This window comes from Citrus sinensis, chromosome 3 (genome assembly GCF_022201045.2).
Source record: "Citrus sinensis cultivar Valencia sweet orange chromosome 3, DVS_A1.0, whole genome shotgun sequence".
Lineage (NCBI taxonomy): Eukaryota > Viridiplantae > Streptophyta > Magnoliopsida > Sapindales > Rutaceae > Citrus > Citrus sinensis.
The window spans coordinates 37,403,482-37,425,331 of NC_068558.1; the positions used below are offsets into that span (position 1 = coordinate 37,403,482).

Genomic DNA, 21,850 nt, shown 5'->3' on the forward strand with positions numbered 1-21,850 from the left:
ATCATTTTTCTTTTTGTTAAAAAGAAAAATTGAAAAACTTGTTTAGTAACGCTTATTTATTGTAGCATTTTTTGTATGTGTGAAAACAATAACAGCTTGTTCTCTAAAGTTTTCAAGAAAATAAGAAAACTGAAAATTTGTGTTTTACACATAGTGATTAGTGTATGGGTCCTACACTTACTGTGGGCAATTTGACAGCACATAAATCTTGTTTATCTCTATGTTCTCTTTTAGTAAAATTACAGTTAAATCTTTATTTGTTGTGACTTTTGTAAATTTTTATGGTCAATTGCTTTTTTTTTTCTTTTTTATTTTTATTTTTTGTACTATAATAATTTATTTTAACATGGTAACTTTAAAATTCTTCATTTAATCTGATTCGGCCTCTTTTCTGTTTAATTTCAATTTTTAAAATTTTAAGCTAGTTACACTAATATTCAGTTACTATTATTTTGTTCCATCAAGTTTTCATGTATCATCTGAAAAAAGATCACATACATTGACGCCACTAAAAATAATCATAATTAAAAAAATAAATTTCTATAGATAAATGCATTTAAGATAAAGAATACATAAAATTTAAATAAACAATATATTTTAAAATAATTTTTTTACTAAGAATATACTAATTATTCAATTTCTAATAAAGACAATTAATACTTATCTTCTATAATATTATGTCTTTCCTCATTCTCTTTATTGTCTACATTTTTCCAGACAAACAACCAAACACATTCGCACTTCTAATTTTCAGATATAATTTTGAAAATAATTACCAAACGGCTTTTCAAATTCACTAGAAACTAATCATTCCTCTATATTATAAAATAAATTTAAAAAAAACACACATTTTGAAAAATAATACCAAATGCACCCTAGTCTTTTACAAGTAATTGTGGAATAAAATTTTATCCAAATTTTAGTTGGGTAATGGTTGTTCCAAGTTAGCCATGCTCAATCTCAAGTTGAGATGATTGTGTTGATTGATATTAAATATTGAGTGGAGAGATATGTTTTACTTATAAACCCAAACAACTCTCCTTTACAAACTAATATGGGGCATAACTCAACATTAAAGATGGGGATGGAATTGAAGCAAGGATGTGCTTTGATGAAAATGATTTGCAACTTCTTCAAGAAAAGAGTCTGCGATCATAGCATTCTGTCACGGGCCGCTCAAATCTCCCGCAATCGAAAGTTAATTTTGCGCACACGGGTTCGCTTAGCAAAAGTCTGCCTCGAAGTGGAGTGCGCTTAGCACTAAAGGCAGGATGCACTTAGAAGAGGGATGCGCTTAGAAATTGGCCACCAACATAACAAGCCAACCATGGTGCGCTTAGCGACCATCCAAGCCTGGCCCGAATTCTAAATTTCTCTATAATTTTAAATAAGCTAGAAGTTTCTAGAACTCTTCACTTAGACCCCTAAGATATTTATACAAGTTGCATAGAACTCTCTAGACCTACCATTCCAACACCTATAAATATGGGTGAGCCCCCTTGTTTGCCCACCAACCACACCACATACACAAACACACCAACACACACAAGCTCTCTAGCTCTCTCATAAAAGCTCTCTTGTATATTATTTTTAGTATGTAATAAAATATATTTTGGCCACATTGCTCTACTTCTCTCTAGTATTTTCTGCAAGCGTTCTTGCTTCGTTAATTTGAGAAGTGTTTTAGGCTTACGTAGTGATTGAGTGCTAGAAGTTGCCTAAGTGCCGCACAGGTTGCTGCGCAACGAAACTCATCTCATGACAATTTGCTTCCATGCAACTTCTTCAACAAGATCCTGTAATGGAGTGAGGCATAGCAAAAGCAGAAATTGATAGGGTAGGAAAACTAGATATTGTTTTGGTACTGGACCAAGTCAAAGTGATTAGGTTATGCTCTAATCGAAGCATGATTATATCTCATTCTAACTCAAATGACTCAATGAGATTTTTAAATATGTGTAATGCGAGATTAGATGACGCTCTAATCCAAACGATTCTTTAAGAGAGATTTTGATATATAATCTCAGAGGGAATTATAAAATGTGAGTTTTATTGAATAACTGAATCTGAAGTTATCAAAACAATGACAAGGCCTCTCTATTTATAATAGAGGAAACCCACTTCCTTTAACTTAAAAAAGAAAACTAAATCACAATCATAATGGAAATAAAATACTCCTTATCTAAGTTAACTAAATCTCATATCTTAATTGACTCTAATAAAAATAGAAAGTTCTAAAATAATAAACTACCATAATTGACTCCAATTAAAATAAAAAGTCTTAAAATAATAAAATTCTAAAATCTTAAAATTCCTAAATTAACTTCCTACATCATCTTGACATCATAACATGATTATCTTTTCTTTCTTTTCTTTTCTTTTTTTTTCAGGTCAAGATGTTGAATGCAATTTCATTTGTTGTGGGTGATAAAATAATTGAATTTATAACATCTCTTGAGTTGAAACGAAACTATGGTGTACGAACCTCGCAAATCACATGAGTGAAAGCCTATAAAACCACCCTACCTCTATAAGCTCTGATGAAACAAACTTACAAATAGTTTCTTCATGTGCTCAAGGTTTTTAATTCATGAAACTGTTAAGTAATTAATTCTTCATCCTAATTTTAATGCCAAGTTGAAACTGAAAGCTACAAACTCGAATTAGAAGAACTATAGGAAATCGAAGCAACGCAGAACACCAATTCTATTATCTTATAAATTAAATTTGTTAAAATTTTTTCTTTAGTAGAATCACCCTAAAAAAAAAATCGTTAAATTCAACAGTACGTGAATTAACAATATCATAAGATTAACTTTGTGATCTTCGGCTTCTGCGATGGTACTTATTTATGATTTTTTTTTCCAAGACCATGGTAAATTGCTGGAAACTCGAATATGGTGGTATGAACAACATAGCCAGTTTAAAGACAGATACATGAAAGGATAATATTTTGAATAGTGAATCTGGACGCAATTCAATGCTAGATTGGACGTAAGGAATAATTTTGAAGTCCTTATGCATGCATGTAATCTGCCCTTTTGCGAGCTCCCCTAATCAGGGTTTACCATTGATTAATTAATTATCGATGTTGTAAAGATTTCATTTCTTTAGCTAATTAATGTACTTAATTGAGTATGAGAGAGTGGGTTAAATTCATAAAGCTTCATTAATTACTTATCTTTAAAAAGAGAGAGAGAGAGAGAGAGAGAGAGAGAGAGAGAAAGATCAAAAAGGATATCCTTGGAATTGGAGGTGATGAGAAAAAACGAAAGGCATAAGAATGGGCCAAAAAATTATTCTCCAGACTTGATCTTTCCCAGCATTCTGACTAGATACATATATCAGTGACTTAGTTCCCTTGAGTGGATTTCTATCATCTTCAAAGTTCTATCATCCGTGGTCCCTTAATTGCCAAATGCATGGCTGGCTATAGCTGAACTCTTCATGTGAAGTAATATGAAGGTAGAATCCTTCACTATAAATAGTGAGGGCTGCAGCAGCAAGTAATAAGAAATTAACCGTGAGAAAAAAATTCAGTCAGTTGTCTCCGGGAGTTCCTCCGATCACTTCATTGGGGCTATATGATCATTTAGAGAAAATTTGTCACCCCACTGAAGTGTTTGGGGGAACTCTGGGTGCCACCTGACATTACATTGTTCAATTGGGTTTTACTATTTCTTTGTTTGGGTTTTGAGAGTGATTTTAGTAAGGTTAATGTTATCTTCCCATCTCGATTTATTAATAAATTGTTTTGTAGGGTAAATATGCTTATTTAGTTAATAGGTTTTGATTCAATTATTGTTATTTTTTTTATATATTTTTTAAAATTACCCTAATGTCTTAGTTTTATATCTATTTTCATTAAATCTACTTAATTATTATCTGTTTTTACTGTTATATTAAGTTAGGTTTCTTTCAATCTTAAGTTGTAATACAGAAAAGAAAAATTTATCCTCGAAAAGTTAGATCACGTACTCAACATATATCAAAGTAGCAACAAGGACATTCTACGTAATTTTTTAAATGCATAGACTAATTAGGTAATTGGGTCAAACCCTAAGCACTAAAGGAGAATTTGTCTTCTTTTTGTGGGGTAATGTTTCAACCCAAAATTTTTAGAATAGTGTTATACATTTCAAATTTTTTATCCCAAATAACTATCCCAAATGATATGGTATTCATCAATCATTTGTGAGATAATACAATTAATTTACTTATATTTTGTAAAGAATTATTAACCAACTAATGAATGCCAAATGATTTAAGCTAGTTATTCAGGATAAAAAAAATTGGGATGTCTATCATTACTTGAATTTTTAATAGGCACCTCACTTTTAAGAAATAAAAATTGGGATGTCTATCATTACTCGAATTTTTAATACCCACCTCACTTTTAAAAAATAAAAATTGGGATGTTTATCATTACTCAAATTTTTAATACCCACCTCACTTTTAAGAAATAATGATAATAAGTTAACATTATTTTTTAAAAAATACATATAAAAAAGTTTGGAGATTTAATGAAATCAAATTTATTACCTAAAGTCTTAGATACAATTAAAAGCTCATATTTTTAAGGCAATTGGGTTATTTTATATTATTAGGGTAAAAAAAATCAAATAAAACTTATTCAAAATAATTTTACTATTCAAATATACATAAGCAATACATATACATATATGCATATATATATATATATATATATATATATATATATATATATATATATATATATATATATATATATATATACTCTTAAAATAACCTTCATTTGTTGTACTTTCTTAATAAACCCCTGTGTAGTACTTAAAATAAAATAATAAAAAATTACGTCAGGGCACGCTCTGTCACTCATCTCTTGTTTCAAACTTTTAATTTCTTCTTTGCTATAGCATTAATAAATTTCTGATTTTAATCCCCATATCTTTGTTTTTCTTAGTAGGTAATAACCTAAATATATAAATAAAGCAGACAAGAACGCGCATATGCATATTTGAAAAAAAAAATTGGCTTAAGTAAACAAACTTCACCAAATAATCTTTCCTATAAAAATTTAGTTTGTATTTAGATCAACTTCCTATTCTATGACAATTCATTATTTTTTTTCGAATTTTGTAGATTTTAAAGTGTTTATAATGGAGAAAAAGACTGTGAAAACAATATAGGTTAGTTTTATAATTATTTTAAGAAAATCAGATTTAGGAATAATCGCTTTGTAATTTGTCATTCCACCTTTAGTTTTACAAACTAATCTTATGGCTGAGATTAAATGCATCCAACGGCTGGTGCATGCAGTATTTGGACCTTAAAGCTTTAACTTGCTTTTATTCCATTGCAGCTTTAATTTGCTCGGTGGCCAATGCCAATAATGAGAACAGACGGCTAGTATCATCTCTGCAGCTCCCATCCAGTGTGTGTGAACAGCCTTTTCATTGATCATCTTCATCAAAACTCCACTTCTCTTTTTCTCTGACTTGGAGGTCTCCACGTTGATTGCTTTACACTATTGTTTCGGTTCATCAACATTCATCCCCAAATCAAGCATAGCCCAAGAAAGAATTGCCTTCTCAGTTGGGCTACCAGTAAACTAAGTAGTCGATTCAGAATTCGATTTGTAAACATTACAAATGGTGTTTAAACCAAATGCTTCTTGCAGCAACTCGTACAGATTATGTGCTAATTTGAGGAACTAGCATCGCCCTTCATAGCTTATTTTCCAATCCAAAACTCTGTAACTTTCATTTGATTTCCGGTGAGAGTGCCTGTTTTGTTAGTGCAAATGGTTGTTGCGGAGCACAAAGTCTCACAAGCAGAGAGCTTTCTTATGATAGCATATGATCATTCATCATTTTTTCTTTTTTTTTATCGAACAAGCCAGCGTAAGAGTAACAGCAAGAGGCAAGCCTTCAGGAATTGCCACAACAAGAGTAACAGCAAGAGGCAGGCCTTCAGGAATTGCCACGACAACAATGGTTACAGCAGCAGCAATAATGTAGATCACATCATCGACCTCCGTGTTTGTCCCAAGAAATTCTCTGTTTCCCATCTCATCTCTTGTGCTTCATGTGAAGTACCGAATCAACATAGCGGCAAGCAAAAGCACAGCCACTTTTAATCCAATCTTCCCAACGCAAGAAGTCTGCTTGTTGAGCCGAGCTTGCAGTGGCGTCTCCTCATTCAGCTCATGGCTAAAAGAGCTCATCATCTTACCCCAAGCAGTGCTCATTCCAACAGAAGTGACAAGCAGGAAGCCATAGCCATCGGTCACTTTCCCCAGTCATGCTACACTCATCAACCTTCAAGGAATGGCCATTCAAGAACAACCCGTCGGCCGGAATTTGATCGCCAGTCTTCAAACAAACAACTTCGCCAACAACAACATCAAAGATTGACAAACCCCGGCGCCTGCCTTCTCTCACAACTTACAACTCTTATATCACTGCTCTCGTTAGCAAGAGCCTGGAATTGTCTACTCTGCTTGAAATTACTGACAGCAGAGACAATGACAACTAAAAAAGCACAGCAAATATAACGCTACCGCCACAGAACCAGCCTTCTCTCAAGCCCTCTTGTTTAAGGATAAGATTAGTGGAAACCAAATATCAACAATCAGTTTACGTGTGTACGTATTTTTCTTTTTCAGTCATCATATGAACCGCATTCAATTAAATTAATTTTATATTATTAAATAATGATTTTTTTTTTAAATGTAAGAATTGAATTGTTGATTACACTTCAACACATATAGTTGTAATTGAATTAATTTAATTACAGTAAGAAGTTCTTAGATGTTCAAATTAATTCAGTTACATTATAATTTATATTCTAAAAGAAACGTATGATTATGTCACTAGTTCTCATGGGTTGGGTCAACCCACCATAGCCAACCCGATATTGAACTAGCCACCCATGCCCAACAAAAACATTTCAATGCTTTTTAATAAAAAAATTCTTGGATCCCAAATGACCCACGCATGTAACTTGCATTGGTGGTAATGTTTATCATCTTCAACAGTGTTTGACCCCTTTATGTTCACTTAATCACTGGTTGATACTTGATTGTATTTGATATAATACAATGCAATTAATTTACTCCTTGCGTAATTATAGGCCATTGTCTTGGGTTGGGTGTATAAAGCCCAAGTTGTGTTGGGTAATTTGTTTGTTAGGCTTTTAAAAGCCCATGATGTATATACAAATTTAGAGCCCATTAATGAACTTCCAAACTTCTGTGTCAAGCTAAGCGAAGATGCAAAAAGTTAGCCGTGTACAAATTGGACGGAACACGGAAGTAGTACAAAGTGACTATGCTTTATAATTATCGCAATTATTATTATTATTATTATTATATATATATATATATATATATATTAACCACACACCATCTTTCATTCCACTCTAAATTAATTAAATGTATTCCTTAATCTTGATCCTTTGATCAATTGCTCTAATTAGGCTATCGTTTGAAAATAAGAACTGCAAGATGGGATCGAATAGAATCAACAGCTACCAAATTCAATGTACTCTATTTGGATCCATTTAAATTTGACAAAAAATAGTAGGTTTTTTGAACTAATGCACACGCAAAACAACCCTTACATCGTTATATATTTAATTTGAAAAATGATTTGGTCCGATGGAACGCCATGAGTCGGATCATTCGATTCCTTTCTTGGAATATGTGAATTGTAATGTAAGAGTCTAAGGGGGATCGAACGATCCGACTCATGGGGGACCCACCAACTTTCTCGCAATTGAAAAGCATGAAAAGAAAAAGAAAATTGAAGAAAGCAATTGTCTGTGTCTCGGCCTTGGATATATCCGATCGACAGTTGGGCTTTTGGCTATACTTAAATACAAAATTTATTACTCTTTGTGAATGTTGACTTATACAGCATATAAAATCTAGACTATATAAATTATGTACGAACGTGATTTTGACGGCTTGGTAATAATAACACAACTTCTCATGGCACTTGGCATGGAACCGTATTGGAGTGGGGAGAGGTCATGGCTGCGACTGTTGATCAATGGATTTTTCTTATGATGCTGCTCTTATTGAGGCTGAGGCCTAAGGCGTTAGGCGTTGGCTTGCGACTCACCAACAAGATTCGTTTATCTCCACCAGTGATAAGAGTCGGATTCATTACAAGGGGTTCAATTTATTTCCAATAAAAGCTTACACATACAATGGATTTTGTTAAATTATTTCAGTGATTCAGATGCTGCGTGCCGTAAGTCATAATTTCAGAGTTCTTACATATTTCAAGGGTTTGTTATTCAACAGTTGATATTTTAATTAAATTTGCTCTTCGATGTTTTGAATTTTCATATTGATAAGAAAATTATCAAAACTTTGAAATATATTACCCATTTTATTCCAGAAAAAAAGAAGAAATGATAATAAGGCAACATTGTGGAATAACTCATTCGATCCGAGAGTTCGATAGTTGGGAACAAAGGCGTGCCAATCTAGATGGGTCACTGGAGTTTGAAAAATTGGGAGCATAGACCGCCTACCCTTTTCCTTCCCTTTGTTATTATTATTTAATAGAAGGTGAGTAGGAAGCAACGTCATTGCACTTCTCTCGTGAAATCGAACTCATTTCGGATCCGAACATTTCCCCCAATAATCAACATTGACAAATCATTCTAAAGTTAAAAGAGCCACACAATCACATAGGAAACTAGGAACAGCCACTAGACAGTCAAATAGGAAGGGACACAAATGGTTCAAACTCAGACCGAAGAAGATCCGACTAGTCTCCCTATAAATAAAGCAGCATCATCACATGGCTTAGTCACGGCATTTACAAAACCAATTAATACCCAATTTTTCACTAAATCAAGCCCACCAAAACCAAAACCCAAACCCTCCATGGACGAAGAAGCCAATAATCAAGTCTTCGAATGGCAGAACGTGATCATGGCGTTCTGCTTTTCATCAGCCCTCCAGATCGCTATCCTGTCTGCTGAAACTAAAAAAGAACTGTCCCCTTCTTTCTGCGTGCTCTCATTTGCCATCTTCGTGACCTTCCTTTTTCTCTTTGTTTCTAAGCTTATTGCCCACAAGTTTGCTGCTGCATCCCAAGCGCTAGAGAAAGCTGCCATCGTCGTTGCAGCCACTACACTGGTTTTGGCCACTACAATTCCATATGTCGCCAATTCCGCAAAGCTCAAGTACGCAGCCTGGGCTCTCTACGCCTTCTCCTTGCTTACCATCTTCGTCTGCAATTTCATCGATGAAATTGTCAACCTCGTCAAAAAGGTTTTGACCCCAACAGCCTCTTCTCCTGTCTCCTCCTTTCTTAATAAATATGTTTGTTCCAGTCAATCCTGAGACGACTATCTATCCAAACGAGTTTAAGCTTCCATGTAAGGCTGAGGCAGTGATACCGTTTGTGTTTGATGAGTATATTATGGGTTTGTTGTTGCTGGGGAGCTTATCAGTGCAGCACCACCCCAGCTGCGTGGGTGTCAAGCTTCCATTGAAGTAGGGAGACCACTCTTCATTGTTGTTGTATAACTTGTGTTGCTTTAAATACGCTGTACTTCTTTCATTAATATGTGAATCTTATGTTGTTGTGTTGTATTATGAAATTGAATACATAAAAGTATTATCAATCTTGAGTGCTTTAATATTTTATAATTTCAATTCAATTTGCTGCTGCTTATGTTATCCCAAAACTAGCAGATAGCCCACGACTCAAAGCCAGCGAATATCCGATTTGACTTCCCTGATATATTAAAGTTAGTTGCCTTATGTTCGGAAAAATTTTGGGTCACTGGCTAAGAAAAGACAAAAAACCAAAAACGATGAATAATAATAATAATATAAATAATATAATGAATATGAAATTCGTATTTCGTGTTTTTGATTTCGAGACGACACGTTTATCATGGACTCGGATATCCGCGACGAGCTTTGGCAAAACGTGTTCTTGTATTGAGTAAAGAAATGTAATTAGATTCTAGGCTTCTTTTTTTTTTAAAAAAAAAATTATTTTTATCTCAATTGAAACCTGATTTTTTTTTTAAAACAATTTTAGAAGCAAAGACGACATCGCATCCTCGTGTTTCTGGTGCCTTTGATGGGTTCTCAAGCTTGCACTCGGGAGTAATCTTTAATTCCATAAATTAGTCGTGTCATTCTGTTTATGAGAAATAGAGTTTGTAGGGGAAAATAAAATAATTTTTAAGGAATGAAAATACATTCCCCACCCCCCTCCCCAAAAAAAGTTCTATTTATTTTTTCAAAATTAATTTTTTCAAGAATAAAATTATACTAATAAGCATCTAATCTTGGTCTGGGCTTATTGGCTCGAATTTCTGAATTTCTGAACAGCAGCAAAAATGTTGACGATAAGAGCAGCAAAATTGACTGTGAGCTGAAATTGAAGGCATTTCTGAATGTTGTTGTTGACACATCTGCCCCATCTCTGATCTGTCACCACAGAGGTGAAGTTATCATCCATAATGATGATATCTGAGCCCTCCTTTGCCCACTTAGTTCCTTCAATTCCCATCCAGGGTCCAATATCTGCTACCTTTGGAGCAGGAGCATCATTTGTGCCATCGCCAGTCACTGCCACAACATAGCCTTTCGGCTTCAAGCTTTGTACCGTCAGAAGCTTGTCTGGTACGGAAGACCTTGCCGTTACTCTGATATTTTCAATCTTTGCCACTCCTTCTTCAGCTGAGAGATTTCTAAATTGCACACCTTCGATTACTTCATCATCAGCTTCTGCAACTTTGGTGCGAGCAAAAGCCATGCATCGCAAGCTCTTGGCTGCAACGTCCTTGATAACTATCTAAATTTACTCTCTTGCTTGACCATCCAGGACTCTGATTGTCCCACTTTTGACATAATAATGAGAACAGATGGCTAGTATCATCTCTGCAGCTCCCTTCCAGTGTGTGTGTGAACAGCCATTTCATTGATCCTCTTCATCAACACTCCACTTCTCTTTTTCTCTGAATTGAAGGTCTCCACTTTGATCACTTTACAGTATTGTTTCGGTTCATCCCCAAATCAAACACAGCCCAAGAAAGAATTGCCTTCTCAGTTGGGCTACCAGTAATCTCAGTAGCCGATTCAGAATTCGATTTGTAAACATTACAAATGGTGTTTAAACCAACTGCTTCTTGCAGCAACTCGTACAGATTATGTGCTAATTTGAGCAACTAGCATCGCCCTTCCTTGCTTATTTTCCAATCCAAAACTCTGTAACCTTCATATGATTTCAAGTGAGAGTGCCTGTTTTGTTAGTGCAAATGGTTGTCGCGGAGCACAAAGTCTCACAAGCAGAGAGCTTTTTTTTTTTTTTTTTTCTTTTTTTGATTCAATAGGGGCTCTGTTAAAAGAGCTACAAGGACACTATTCGGGGGTGAGCCACCCCCTACATCTCGTGAAGAAGAAAAGGAATGACAGAGAGCAGAGAGCAGAGAGCTATAAGGACACTATTGGCCTGCACAATTCAAGCAGAGAGCTTTCTGATGATAGCATATGATCATTCATCATTTTTTTCTTTTTTTAATCGAAAAAGCCAGCGTAAGAGTAACAGCAAGAGGCAGGCCTTCAGGAATTGCCACAACAATAATGGTGACAGCAGCAGCAATAATGTAGATCACATCATCGACCTTCGTGTTCGTCCCAAGAAATTCTCTGTTTCCCATCTCATCTCTTGTGCTTCATGTGAAGTACCGAATCAACAAAGCCGCAAGCAAAAGCACAGCCACTGTTAATCCAATCTTCCCAACGCAAGAAGTCAGCTTGTTGAGCCGAGCTTGCAGTGGCGTCTCATGGCTAATAGAGCTCATCATCTCACCCCAAGCAGTGCTCATTCCAACAGAAGTGACGAGCACGAAGCCAGAGCCATCGGTCAGTTTCCCCTGTCATGCTACACTCATCAACCTTCAAGGAATGGCCATTCAAGAACAACCCGTCGGCCGGAATTTGATCGCCAGTCTTCAAACAAACAACTTCACCAATAACAACATCAAAGATTGACAAACCCCGGCGTCTGCCAATCTCTCACAACTTACAACTCTTATGTCACTGCTCTCATTAGCAAGAGCCTGAAATTGTCTACTCTGCTTAAAATTACTGACAGCAGAGACAATCACAACTACAAGCACAGCAGATATAACGCCATCGCCATCGAACCAGCCTTCTTTCGGGCCCCTTTTTTTAAGGATAAGATAGTGGAAACCCAATATCAACAATCAGTTTGCGTGTATATGTATTTTTCTTTTATAGTTATCACATGAGCCACATTCAATTAAATTAGTTTATATTATTAAATAATGTTTTGTTATTTTTAAAAAATGTAAAATTGAATTATTTATTACATTTCAACATATATGGTTGTAATTGAATTAATTTCATTACAATAAGTTGTTGTTCGATGTTCGAATTAATTCAACTATACTATAATTTATATTCTAAAAGAAACGTATGATTATGTCGCAAATTCTCATATCCCAAGTGACACGCGTATATAACTTGCATTGATGGTAATGTTTGTCATCTTCAAAAGAGTTTGATCCTTTATGTTCACTTAGTCACTTCTAGGTTGATTGTATTTGATAAAATACAATGCAATTAATTTACTACTTGCGTAATAATGGGCCATTGTCTTGCATTGGGTGTGTAAGGAGTAAAGCCGAGTTGTATTGGGAATATGTTTGTTGGGCTTTTAAAAGCCATGGTGTATATAAAAATTTAGAGCCCACTAATGAATCTTCTAAACTTCTGAGGCAAGCTAAGCAAAAATGCAAAAAGTTGTCTTGCATACCAATTGGCTGAGGCCTGAGGCGTTATGCTTTGGCTTGCGACTGGCCAATAAGATTCGTTTATCTCAATTAATGATGGGAGTCAGATTCACTACAAGCGGTCCAAGTTCTGTCCAATAGAAGTTTTACATGCAATGGATTTTCTTTAGATTATTTCATAGATTCAGGTGCTGCGTGTTATAAGCATAATTTTAGATATCCCAAGGCTATGTTATTCAACAGTTGATATTTTAATTAAATTTGCTCTTCGATGTTTCGAATTTTTATATCGATTCGAAAATTATCGAAACCTTTTTACTTTTTCTTTGGAATATATTACCGTTTTATTCCAAAAAAAAGAAATGATAATAAGGCAACATTGTGTAATGACTCAATATTCGATGTGAAAGTTCGATAGTTGGGAACAGAGGCATGTCAATTTTTGACGGGTTACTGGAACTGGAGTTTGAAAGATTGGGCTTCCAAGATATTGTCAGGTAACCACTCATTTATTTTTATTTTTATTTTTTTAAAAATTTTTTGGTAGAAGGTGAGTAGGAAGAAACGTCATTTCACCGCTCTCATGAAATCGAACTCGGGATCCGAAACATTTCTTCCCATGCTCAACCCTCAACATTTAAACATCTAATTTTCATGATTATTTTTAATATTATATTAGTAATTATTAAATTTAATATAATAAAATAAAGTAATAAATAATTAAATATTTAATTTTATTAATTAATTATTAAATATACAAGTAACAAAAATTTAGGGTTATTCTATTATGCCATGATTAAAATTATGACATCAATATTGTAATTAAATATAAATTATGTAAATGAAATATAAAACTTGTAAATCAACATTAACTGTAAAATAAAACGTAAATTTTAGAAATTAAAATATAAAACTTGTAAATGAAAAATAAAACGAGTAAATTAATATAAAATTAGTAAATTGATGTCTTATTAGTAAATAAAACAAAAACTTGAAAATATAACATAAAACTCGTAAAATAACATTAAGTGCAAAACAAAACATTAATTTTAGAAATTAAACATAAGATTTGTAAATAGAAAATAAAACAAGTAAATCAATATAAAACTAGTAAATTGATGTATTATTAGTAAACAAAATAAAAACTTACAAATACAACTTAAAACTAGTAAATTAACATTAATTGTAAAATAAAGCACAAATTTTGAAAATGAAACAAAAGACTTGTAAATAGAAGGTAAAACAAGTAAATTACTATAAAATTAGTAAATTGATGTATTACTAGTAAATAAAATAAAAAGTCATAAATATAATATAAAACTAGTAAACAACATTAAGTGCAAAATAAAACATAAAGTTCGTAGATTATGCCTAAAACTTATGAATGAAAGGTAAAAGAAGTAAATTAATATAAGAGTTACTGCAAAAAGAAAATCACAATTGTAAAACAAAAACTCGTTATAAGGTTTATTACCTTATATATTTATTAAATTTTTTATTTAAATTGAATAATGTTAGTTTTGCATTTATATAATACATGTGATGTTTTATTAAGGATGAAATTTATGCTCAAAATCGGATTTTAAAAAATATTATTTTAATATCTTTCATAGTTGTTGTAAGAAATGAGGTTATTTTGTGTCTTTCTACACTTTCTCAACAACCTTAAATGGTCTCTAAATACAAGTAAAAATTTGAAAACTACATAAAGTATACATAAGACTCAAAATTAGATATAATTTTATTGATATGTCATATATGTGTCTAGTAATATAAGAATATTTTTTTTATTTTGTTTTTAGTTGATCCACATCAAGTAAATAATTGCACTTAATTAACATGTGTAATAAATAAATATCATTATAGAAAATGGGGCAAAAAGTATATGAATGTCCTAGAATAAAAATATAGTTTATGGTAACCAATTCAATAAAATGTATTCCACTATTTTTAATATAATTTTTTAATTAATGAGTAATTTTTTTAATTAAAGAAATTTTTTTTTGTAAATGAATAGAATATTTTTTACTAAAATTTTGTAGAAACAATGTTAATTATTTAAATATTAATAATCTTGTATGAATTTACTGATTTTACTTTACATTTATTAGTTTTATGTGTAATTTATAATATTTATGTTTATCATAGTATTGATGTCGTAATTCTCATTACGACATTATACAATTTTCCAAAAATTTAATCTCAAAAGTTGGTAGGAGTAACAGTACCATTTTGATTAGATCATATACAATAAATAAAAATAAATTTTAAGTTAATTATAATAAAAAATTAATTAATTAATTAAGTAATCGACCAATATTAAGCAAAAATGCTGTAAGTTAGCTCGTGGTCAAGCATCTTGGACGGAACACGAAAATAGTACAAAGTGACCATACTTTTTGATTATTACTATTTTTTTTTAACTATACACCGGCTTCATTCCAGTCTAAATTAATTAAATGTATCTTTTAATCTTGATCCTTTGATCATTTGCTCTAATTAGATTTTCTTTTGAAAATAAGAACTATAAGATTGGATAGAATTGAATCAACGGCTACCAAATTCTTTTTTTTTTTTTCACGAGAAATTCAATTTATTTTTGGATCCATTTAAATTCGACAAAACTTAGTCAATCTGAACAAATGCACACGTAAAACAACCAGTACATCATTATATATTTAATGTAAAAGCGATTCGTCCGATCTAACGCCATGAGTCGGATCATTTGATTTCTTTCTTCGAAATGTAATGTATGAGAATTTTCAATCAAATGCTCTGTGGCTAGGACCCATGAAGCCACCAACCTTTTGCCAATTGAAGGAAGCTATTGTCTCTGTGTCGGATCTGTCCGATCGATTTTGGGCCTTTGGCTGTATCTTACAAGATTTATTTAATTTCATTCAAATTTATTAAATTCCCCTAGCTATTAATTTCTTTCACAACATATATAAATCGATACTGGGGAGAAGGTCATGGACTCATGGCTTTGAGTGTTGATCAATGGATTTTTCTAATGATATTGCTACTATTGAGGCTCAGGCGTTAGGTTTCGCCATGCATCTTATCAATAAGATTCCTTTATTTCCATTGGTGGTGGAGTCGGATTCATTACAAATGGTTCAACTTATGTTACAATAAAATCTATACATGCAGTGAAATTTCTTGGACTGTTTCAAAGATTCAGGTTCTGCATATTCCAAGACATAATTTCGGAGTTCAACATATTGCAAGGGCTTGTTATTTTACCTCTGATATTTTAATTAAGTTTGCTCTTTGATGTCTTGAATTTTTATGCTGATGGGAGGATTATCAAAACCCTTTTTCTTTTAATTTACTTTATCCCTGAAATAAATTACCCCGTTTTATTCCAAAAAAGAAACAATAAAAAGTCAGCATTGTGGAATAATAACTCAGTATCCGATCCGCAAGTTCGATGGTTGGGCACTGTTTATAAGTTCGAAGAAAATCCGACTCCACGTCATCCCAATTTTCTCCCAATTGAAAAGCAAGAAAAGAAAGAGAAAATTTAAGAAAGCAATCGTCTTCGTACCGGACATCCGACAATCGGATGTATCCGATTGTTTCAACAACTATAAAGTTTAAGAAAGCAAGCGGATATATCCGATAAATCACTATAAATATAAGAGCATTAGAGCAAGCAGCAACATCATCTTATAACTTACTTAGTCTGGCATTTACAACACAATCAATACCCAGTTTTTCACTAAATCAAGCCCGCCATGGCCGGAGAAGCCAAAAAAGTGTTTGAATGGCAAAATGTGATCATGGGGTTTTGCTTTTCATCAGCCCTCGAGATCGCTATCCTGCCTGCTGAAACTCAAAAAGAACTGTCCCCTTCATTCTGTGTGCTTTCATTTGCCATCCTCCTGACCTTCCTTTCTCTCTTCGTCTCAAAACTTATTGCCCACAAGTTTCCCGCTGCATCCAAAGCGATAGAAAAAGCTGCTATCTTCGTTGCTGCCACTACGTTCGCTTTGGCCACTACAATTCCACTTATCGCGAAATTCAGAAAGCTCAAGTACGCAGTCTGGGCTCTCTACGCCCTCTCGTTGCTTATCATCGTCGTCTGCAACTTCATTGATGGAATTGTCAAGCTCATCCAAAAGGTTTTGACTCCAATAGGCTCTTCTCCTGTCATCTCCTTTCTTAATAAATATGTTTGCTTCAATCAATCTTGACACAACTATCTACTGATACAAGTTTCCACGTAAGGCCTAGGCATAGATACCATTTGTGTTTGGTGAGTATATATATCGTTCTTGGGAAGCTGATCAATGCAGCAGCACCCGCAACTGCACGCATGTCAAGTTTCCATTGAAGTGGGGAGACCACTCTTCATTGTTGTTGTATAACTTGCGTTACTTAAAATACGGTGTACTTCTTTCATTAATATGTGAATTTTTTGTCGTTGTGTTGTATTATGAAACTGAATTACTTAGTAGTATTATCGATCTTGTGTGCTTTAAAATTTTAATTTAATTGTTGCTGCTTATGTTCTCTCGAAGCTAGCAGTTAGCCCACATGACTCAAGGCTGGCGAATATCCGATTCGATTTCCTTAATGTATTAAAGTTAATCGCTTTATGATCGGAAAAATTTTGGGTCACTGGCAAAGAAGACTCAAGACAAGAAACCAAAAACTATAAATAATAATAATATAATATATCTCGGATATCCGCATCGAGCTTTGACTAAGCTCGTTCTTTTATTGACCAAAGAAACATAATTAGATTTATGGGCAAAATTAGATTTTAGGTATTCTTTTTCCTTTTTTATAACTATTTTTATCTCATTTGAAACCTTATTTTTTATTTGTAAAAGTTTAAAGGCAAAAACGACTCCGACAAAAGCTTGGATTTAAAATTTGCATGACTTGTTTAAATTTGTGAATTTGTGAATATGTGAATTTAAAAATCACACGTGTGTCTTGAATTTAAAATTCACTTCTTTCATTAATATGTGAATTTGTGCTACCGTGTTTGTATTATGAAACTGAATTACTTAATAATGTTATCAATCTTGTGTGCTTTAAAATTCTAATTTAATTTGTTGCTGCTTCTGTTATCTCAAAGCTAGCAGGTGGGCCCACGTGACTCAAAGCTATCGAATATCCGGTTTAATTTCTCTAATATATTAAAGTGGGTTGCTTTATGTTCGGAAAAATTTTGGGTCATGTGGGCTAAGATGACTCAAGACAAGAATCCAAAATCAATAAATAATATAATGGGTAATTTTTAAAAACCTCCCCTGAGGTTCGAAGCTGTTGCAAGTAGATGGCCAAAATCGTTTTATTTGTAAAAGACCCCTTACGTTTTAGTTCCGTTTGATTGCCGTTTGACTAATTAGGGGCATTATTGACATTTTATATTGTCATAAAAAAGTTGCCGTTTTATCAAAAAGTTCCTTTTCTCTCTTGGGCAACTCCAACAACATCTTGAGATTGGTGCTTGCGGGTCAATGGAAGGGGTAGTCAACAACACCACGGGGGCGTTAGGAGGAAGAGATGAATATCAGCCATAAATTTTTCGAAAAATTACATCTGATCCGGAAACCAAAACAAAAAAGGAAACAAGATACAAAAGAACAAAACAAATCAGGAAAGAAATTCTTGTGAAATTTCCTTCTTTCTTTTGGCTTTGAATATCGCATTTCCGCACATCAACCAGCCAAAACTTCAAAAATTGTCTTTGTTACTTGACTTACATCCACTTAAAGCAGCCATGGGTCAGCCTTGTCAACTACAACAAGATCAAGCTCCGTCGCCTTTGCTGTTTTTCTTGGGTGAATTCTCCGGCGAAACCAAGAATGCAATTTATGATCCTCTAAAGAAAGCATTCTCAGTTGTTGATTTTCCAGAACTCAGTTTCCAACTCCAATGCCTTGCCTCAGGACAGGGATGGTTACTTATGCTTTCGCGAAGAACGGCTTCTCTCTTCTGCTTTCGCGAAGAACGGCAACTTTTTGATGACAATATAAAATGTCAATAATGCCCCTAATTAGTCAAACGGTAATCAAACGGAACTAAATCGTAAGGGGTCTTTTACAAATAAAACGATTTTGGCCATCTTCTTGCAACAGCCTCGAACCTCAGGGGAGATTTTTAAAAATTACCCATAATATAATGCAAATAAAATTTGTATTTCATGTTTTCGATTTTGAGACGACACGTGTATCTTGAACTCGGATGTCCGCAATGAGCTTCGACAACACGCGTTTTTTATTGACTAAAGACGCATGGTCAGATTTCAGGGATTTTTTTTTTTTTACCATTTATATCTCAATCGAAACCTGATTTTTTATTTTAAAAATTTTAGAAGCGAAAACGACATTACATCCTCGCGTTTCTGCTGCCGTTTAATGGGTTCTCAAGCTTTCAACCCGGAAGTAGTTGGTTGTCCAAAAGAAAATAATCTTTAATTTCACAAATTAGTGATGTTATTCCGTGTATAAGAAGTGGAGTTTTTATGAAAGTAATTTTAAAAGAGTTGCAATACTGATAAAATAAGATTTTTTAGCTAAAAATTCTATTTAATTTTTCAAGATTAATTGTTTTAAGAATAAAAATGTACTAATAAGCATCCAATCTTGGTTTGGGCTTATTGGCTTGTTTGGATCCAAGAACAAAATCCACACAAACTCAGACCCGATCCTGAACCGTATTTGAAATACAGTGGCGTGTCGCTATCTCGAGAAAAGAAAAGTGGCATCAAATGATTGGAAGTCCACCAAAATCTTTCTTACACCCTGCTCCACTTTCTCACTATTCTTGAAACTCCCAAAATACCCCCATAAAAACAAAATTTAATTAACAAATTTCCTTCAAAAATTTTTAATTTACGCCAAATTTCAATTTTTAGAGCCAATATCTGTAAATTACGAAGAAGATCTACAATAACATTCCCGAATTCTGATTCTTCAATCCAATAAGTTCTAGTTTTGTTTCTTTTTCATTTAAGCCCTTGTTGTTGAAATTGCTTTTCCTGAATATGTTTTGTTTGGTGTATTGATTTAGATGGAAACTAAGATTCTAGAGTAAAAAGAGCTTGAATTGAAATGGGTTTAATTTATATTGAGTTGTTTGGCTTTGTTTTGAGATAAAAGAGTGTACTTTTACCTGCTTATGAAATGCTTTGCTGCGTTAGAATTAGAGTGATTGAATAAGTTTCAAAAACTTATTATTTATTTGGGGTTTCTATTTTATCTATTTCAACTGTTATTGGATATCATGGTGTACTTCTCACTTACGTTTGTTTGTTTTTTTTGTTTTTTGGATGCATAATGTAATGAGTCTAAGAGAAATCGAATGATCCGACTCATGCGGAACCACCAACTTTGTGGCAATTGAAAAGCATGAAAAGAAAAAGAAAATTGAGGAAAGCAAAGCAATTGTCTCGGTCTCGGTCTCGAATATATCCGATCGATAGTTGGGCTTTTGGCTATCATTTTTTGCGAATGTTGACTTACACAACATATAAATCTAGACAATATATATCATAGAGTAACGTGATTTTGGCAACTTGTTAATGATAAGACAACTTTTGGTGGCGTTTGATATGGAACGTGTTGCGATGGTTCTTTTGGTGCTGTGACTTGTGTTAGGGAGAGAAGAAGGCCGTGCCAATTTTGATGGTTTAGTGGAGCTTGAAAAATTGGGCTTCCAAGATGTTGAAAGGTAACATTCATTTCTTTATTCTTTTTTTATTGATAGAAGGCTGCATTCATTTTGAGTCTGGTAAGAAACTTTTTCGTTTCACGACGATTTTTTCTCCAATTAAAAATTAAAATTGGTGGAACCCATTGTTCACTACTCTCATTAAATCGAACTTATTTTGTATCCGGACATTTCTCCCAATAATCAACATCGACAAATCATTCAAAAGTTGAAAAAAACACACACGACATAGGTAGGAACACAAATTGTTCAAACTCAGTCCGAAGAAGATCCGACTACGTGTCACTCTATAAATAAAGCAAAATCATCACATGGCTCAGTCACGGCATTTACAAAACCAATTAATACCCAATTCTTCACTAAATCAACCCCACCAAAACCAAAACCCAAACCCGCCATATGGACGAAGAAGCCAATGATCAAGTCTTTGAATGGCAGAACGTGATCATGGCGTTCTGCTTTTCATCAGCCCTCCAGATCGCTATCCTGTCTGCTGAAACTAAAAAAGAACTGTCCCCTTCTTTCTGCGTGCTCTCATTTGCCATCTTCCTGACCTTCCTTTTTCTCTTTGTTTCTAAACTTATTGCCCACAAGTTTGCTGCTGCATCCCAAGCGCTAGAGAAAGCTGCAATCGTCGTTGCAGCCAGTACATTGGTTTTGGCCACTACAATTCCATATGTCGCGAATTCCGCAAAGCTCAAGTACGCAGCCTGGGCTCTCTACGCCTTCTCCTTGCTTACCATCTTCGTCTGCAATTTCATCGATGAAATTGTTAACCTCATCAAAAAGATTTCTGACTCCAACAGGCTCTTCTCCTGTCTCCTCCTTTCTTAATAAATATTTTTGTTCCAGTGAATCCTGATACGACTATCTATCCAAACGAGTTTAAGCTTCCATGTAAGGCTGAGGCTGAGATACCGTTTGCGTTTGATGAGTATATTATTTGTTTGTTGTTGATGGGGAGATTATCAGTGCAGCACCACCCCAAAAGCGTGCGTGTCAAGCTTCCATTGAAGTAGGGAGGGCACCCTTCATTGTTGTTGTTTAACTTGTGTTCCTTTAAATACGCTGTACTTCTTTCATTAAAATGTGAATTTTGTGCCACTGTGTTGAATTATGAAACTGAGTTAATAGTATTATACTATTATTGATCTTGTGTGCTTTTAAATGTCAATTTAATTTGCTGCTGCTAATGTTATCTCAAAGCTAGCAGATAGCCCACATGACCCAAAGCTAGCGAATATCCGATTTGATTTCCCTGATATATTAAAGTTAGTTGCTTTATGTTCGGAAAAATTTTGGGTCACTGGCTAAGAAGACTCTTAAGACAAAAAGCCAAAAACGATAAATAATAGTAATGTAACAATATAATGCAAACAAA

The 21,850-nt window shown here is 33.7% G+C and overlaps 1 protein-coding gene, 1 non-coding gene and 2 pseudogenes across 2 annotated transcripts; 1 reads left to right on the forward strand and 3 right to left on the reverse strand.

The window, feature by feature from the left end:
- Positions 1–3,545: 3,545 nt before the first annotated feature.
- On the forward strand, positions 3,546–3,645 carry MIR395A (microRNA MIR395a). Its single transcript, NR_129312.1, has one exon. It is a non-coding gene; the product is annotated as a microRNA MIR395a (primary transcript).
- Positions 3,646–5,423: 1,778 nt separating this feature from the next.
- LOC102617387 (putative calcium-transporting ATPase 13, plasma membrane-type) lies at positions 5,424–6,575 on the reverse strand (annotated as a pseudogene).
- Positions 6,576–10,316: 3,741 nt separating this feature from the next.
- Positions 10,317–10,775, reverse strand: LOC127900907 (calcium-transporting ATPase 12, plasma membrane-type-like). The gene has a single exon (XM_052436276.1). The coding sequence runs from the start codon at positions 10,773–10,775 to the stop codon at positions 10,317–10,319; it is 459 nt and encodes a 152-aa protein (XP_052292236.1).
- Positions 10,776–11,520: 745 nt separating this feature from the next.
- Positions 11,521–12,228, reverse strand: LOC102617087 (putative calcium-transporting ATPase 13, plasma membrane-type; annotated as a pseudogene).
- Positions 12,229–21,850: the final 9,622 nt, after the last annotated feature.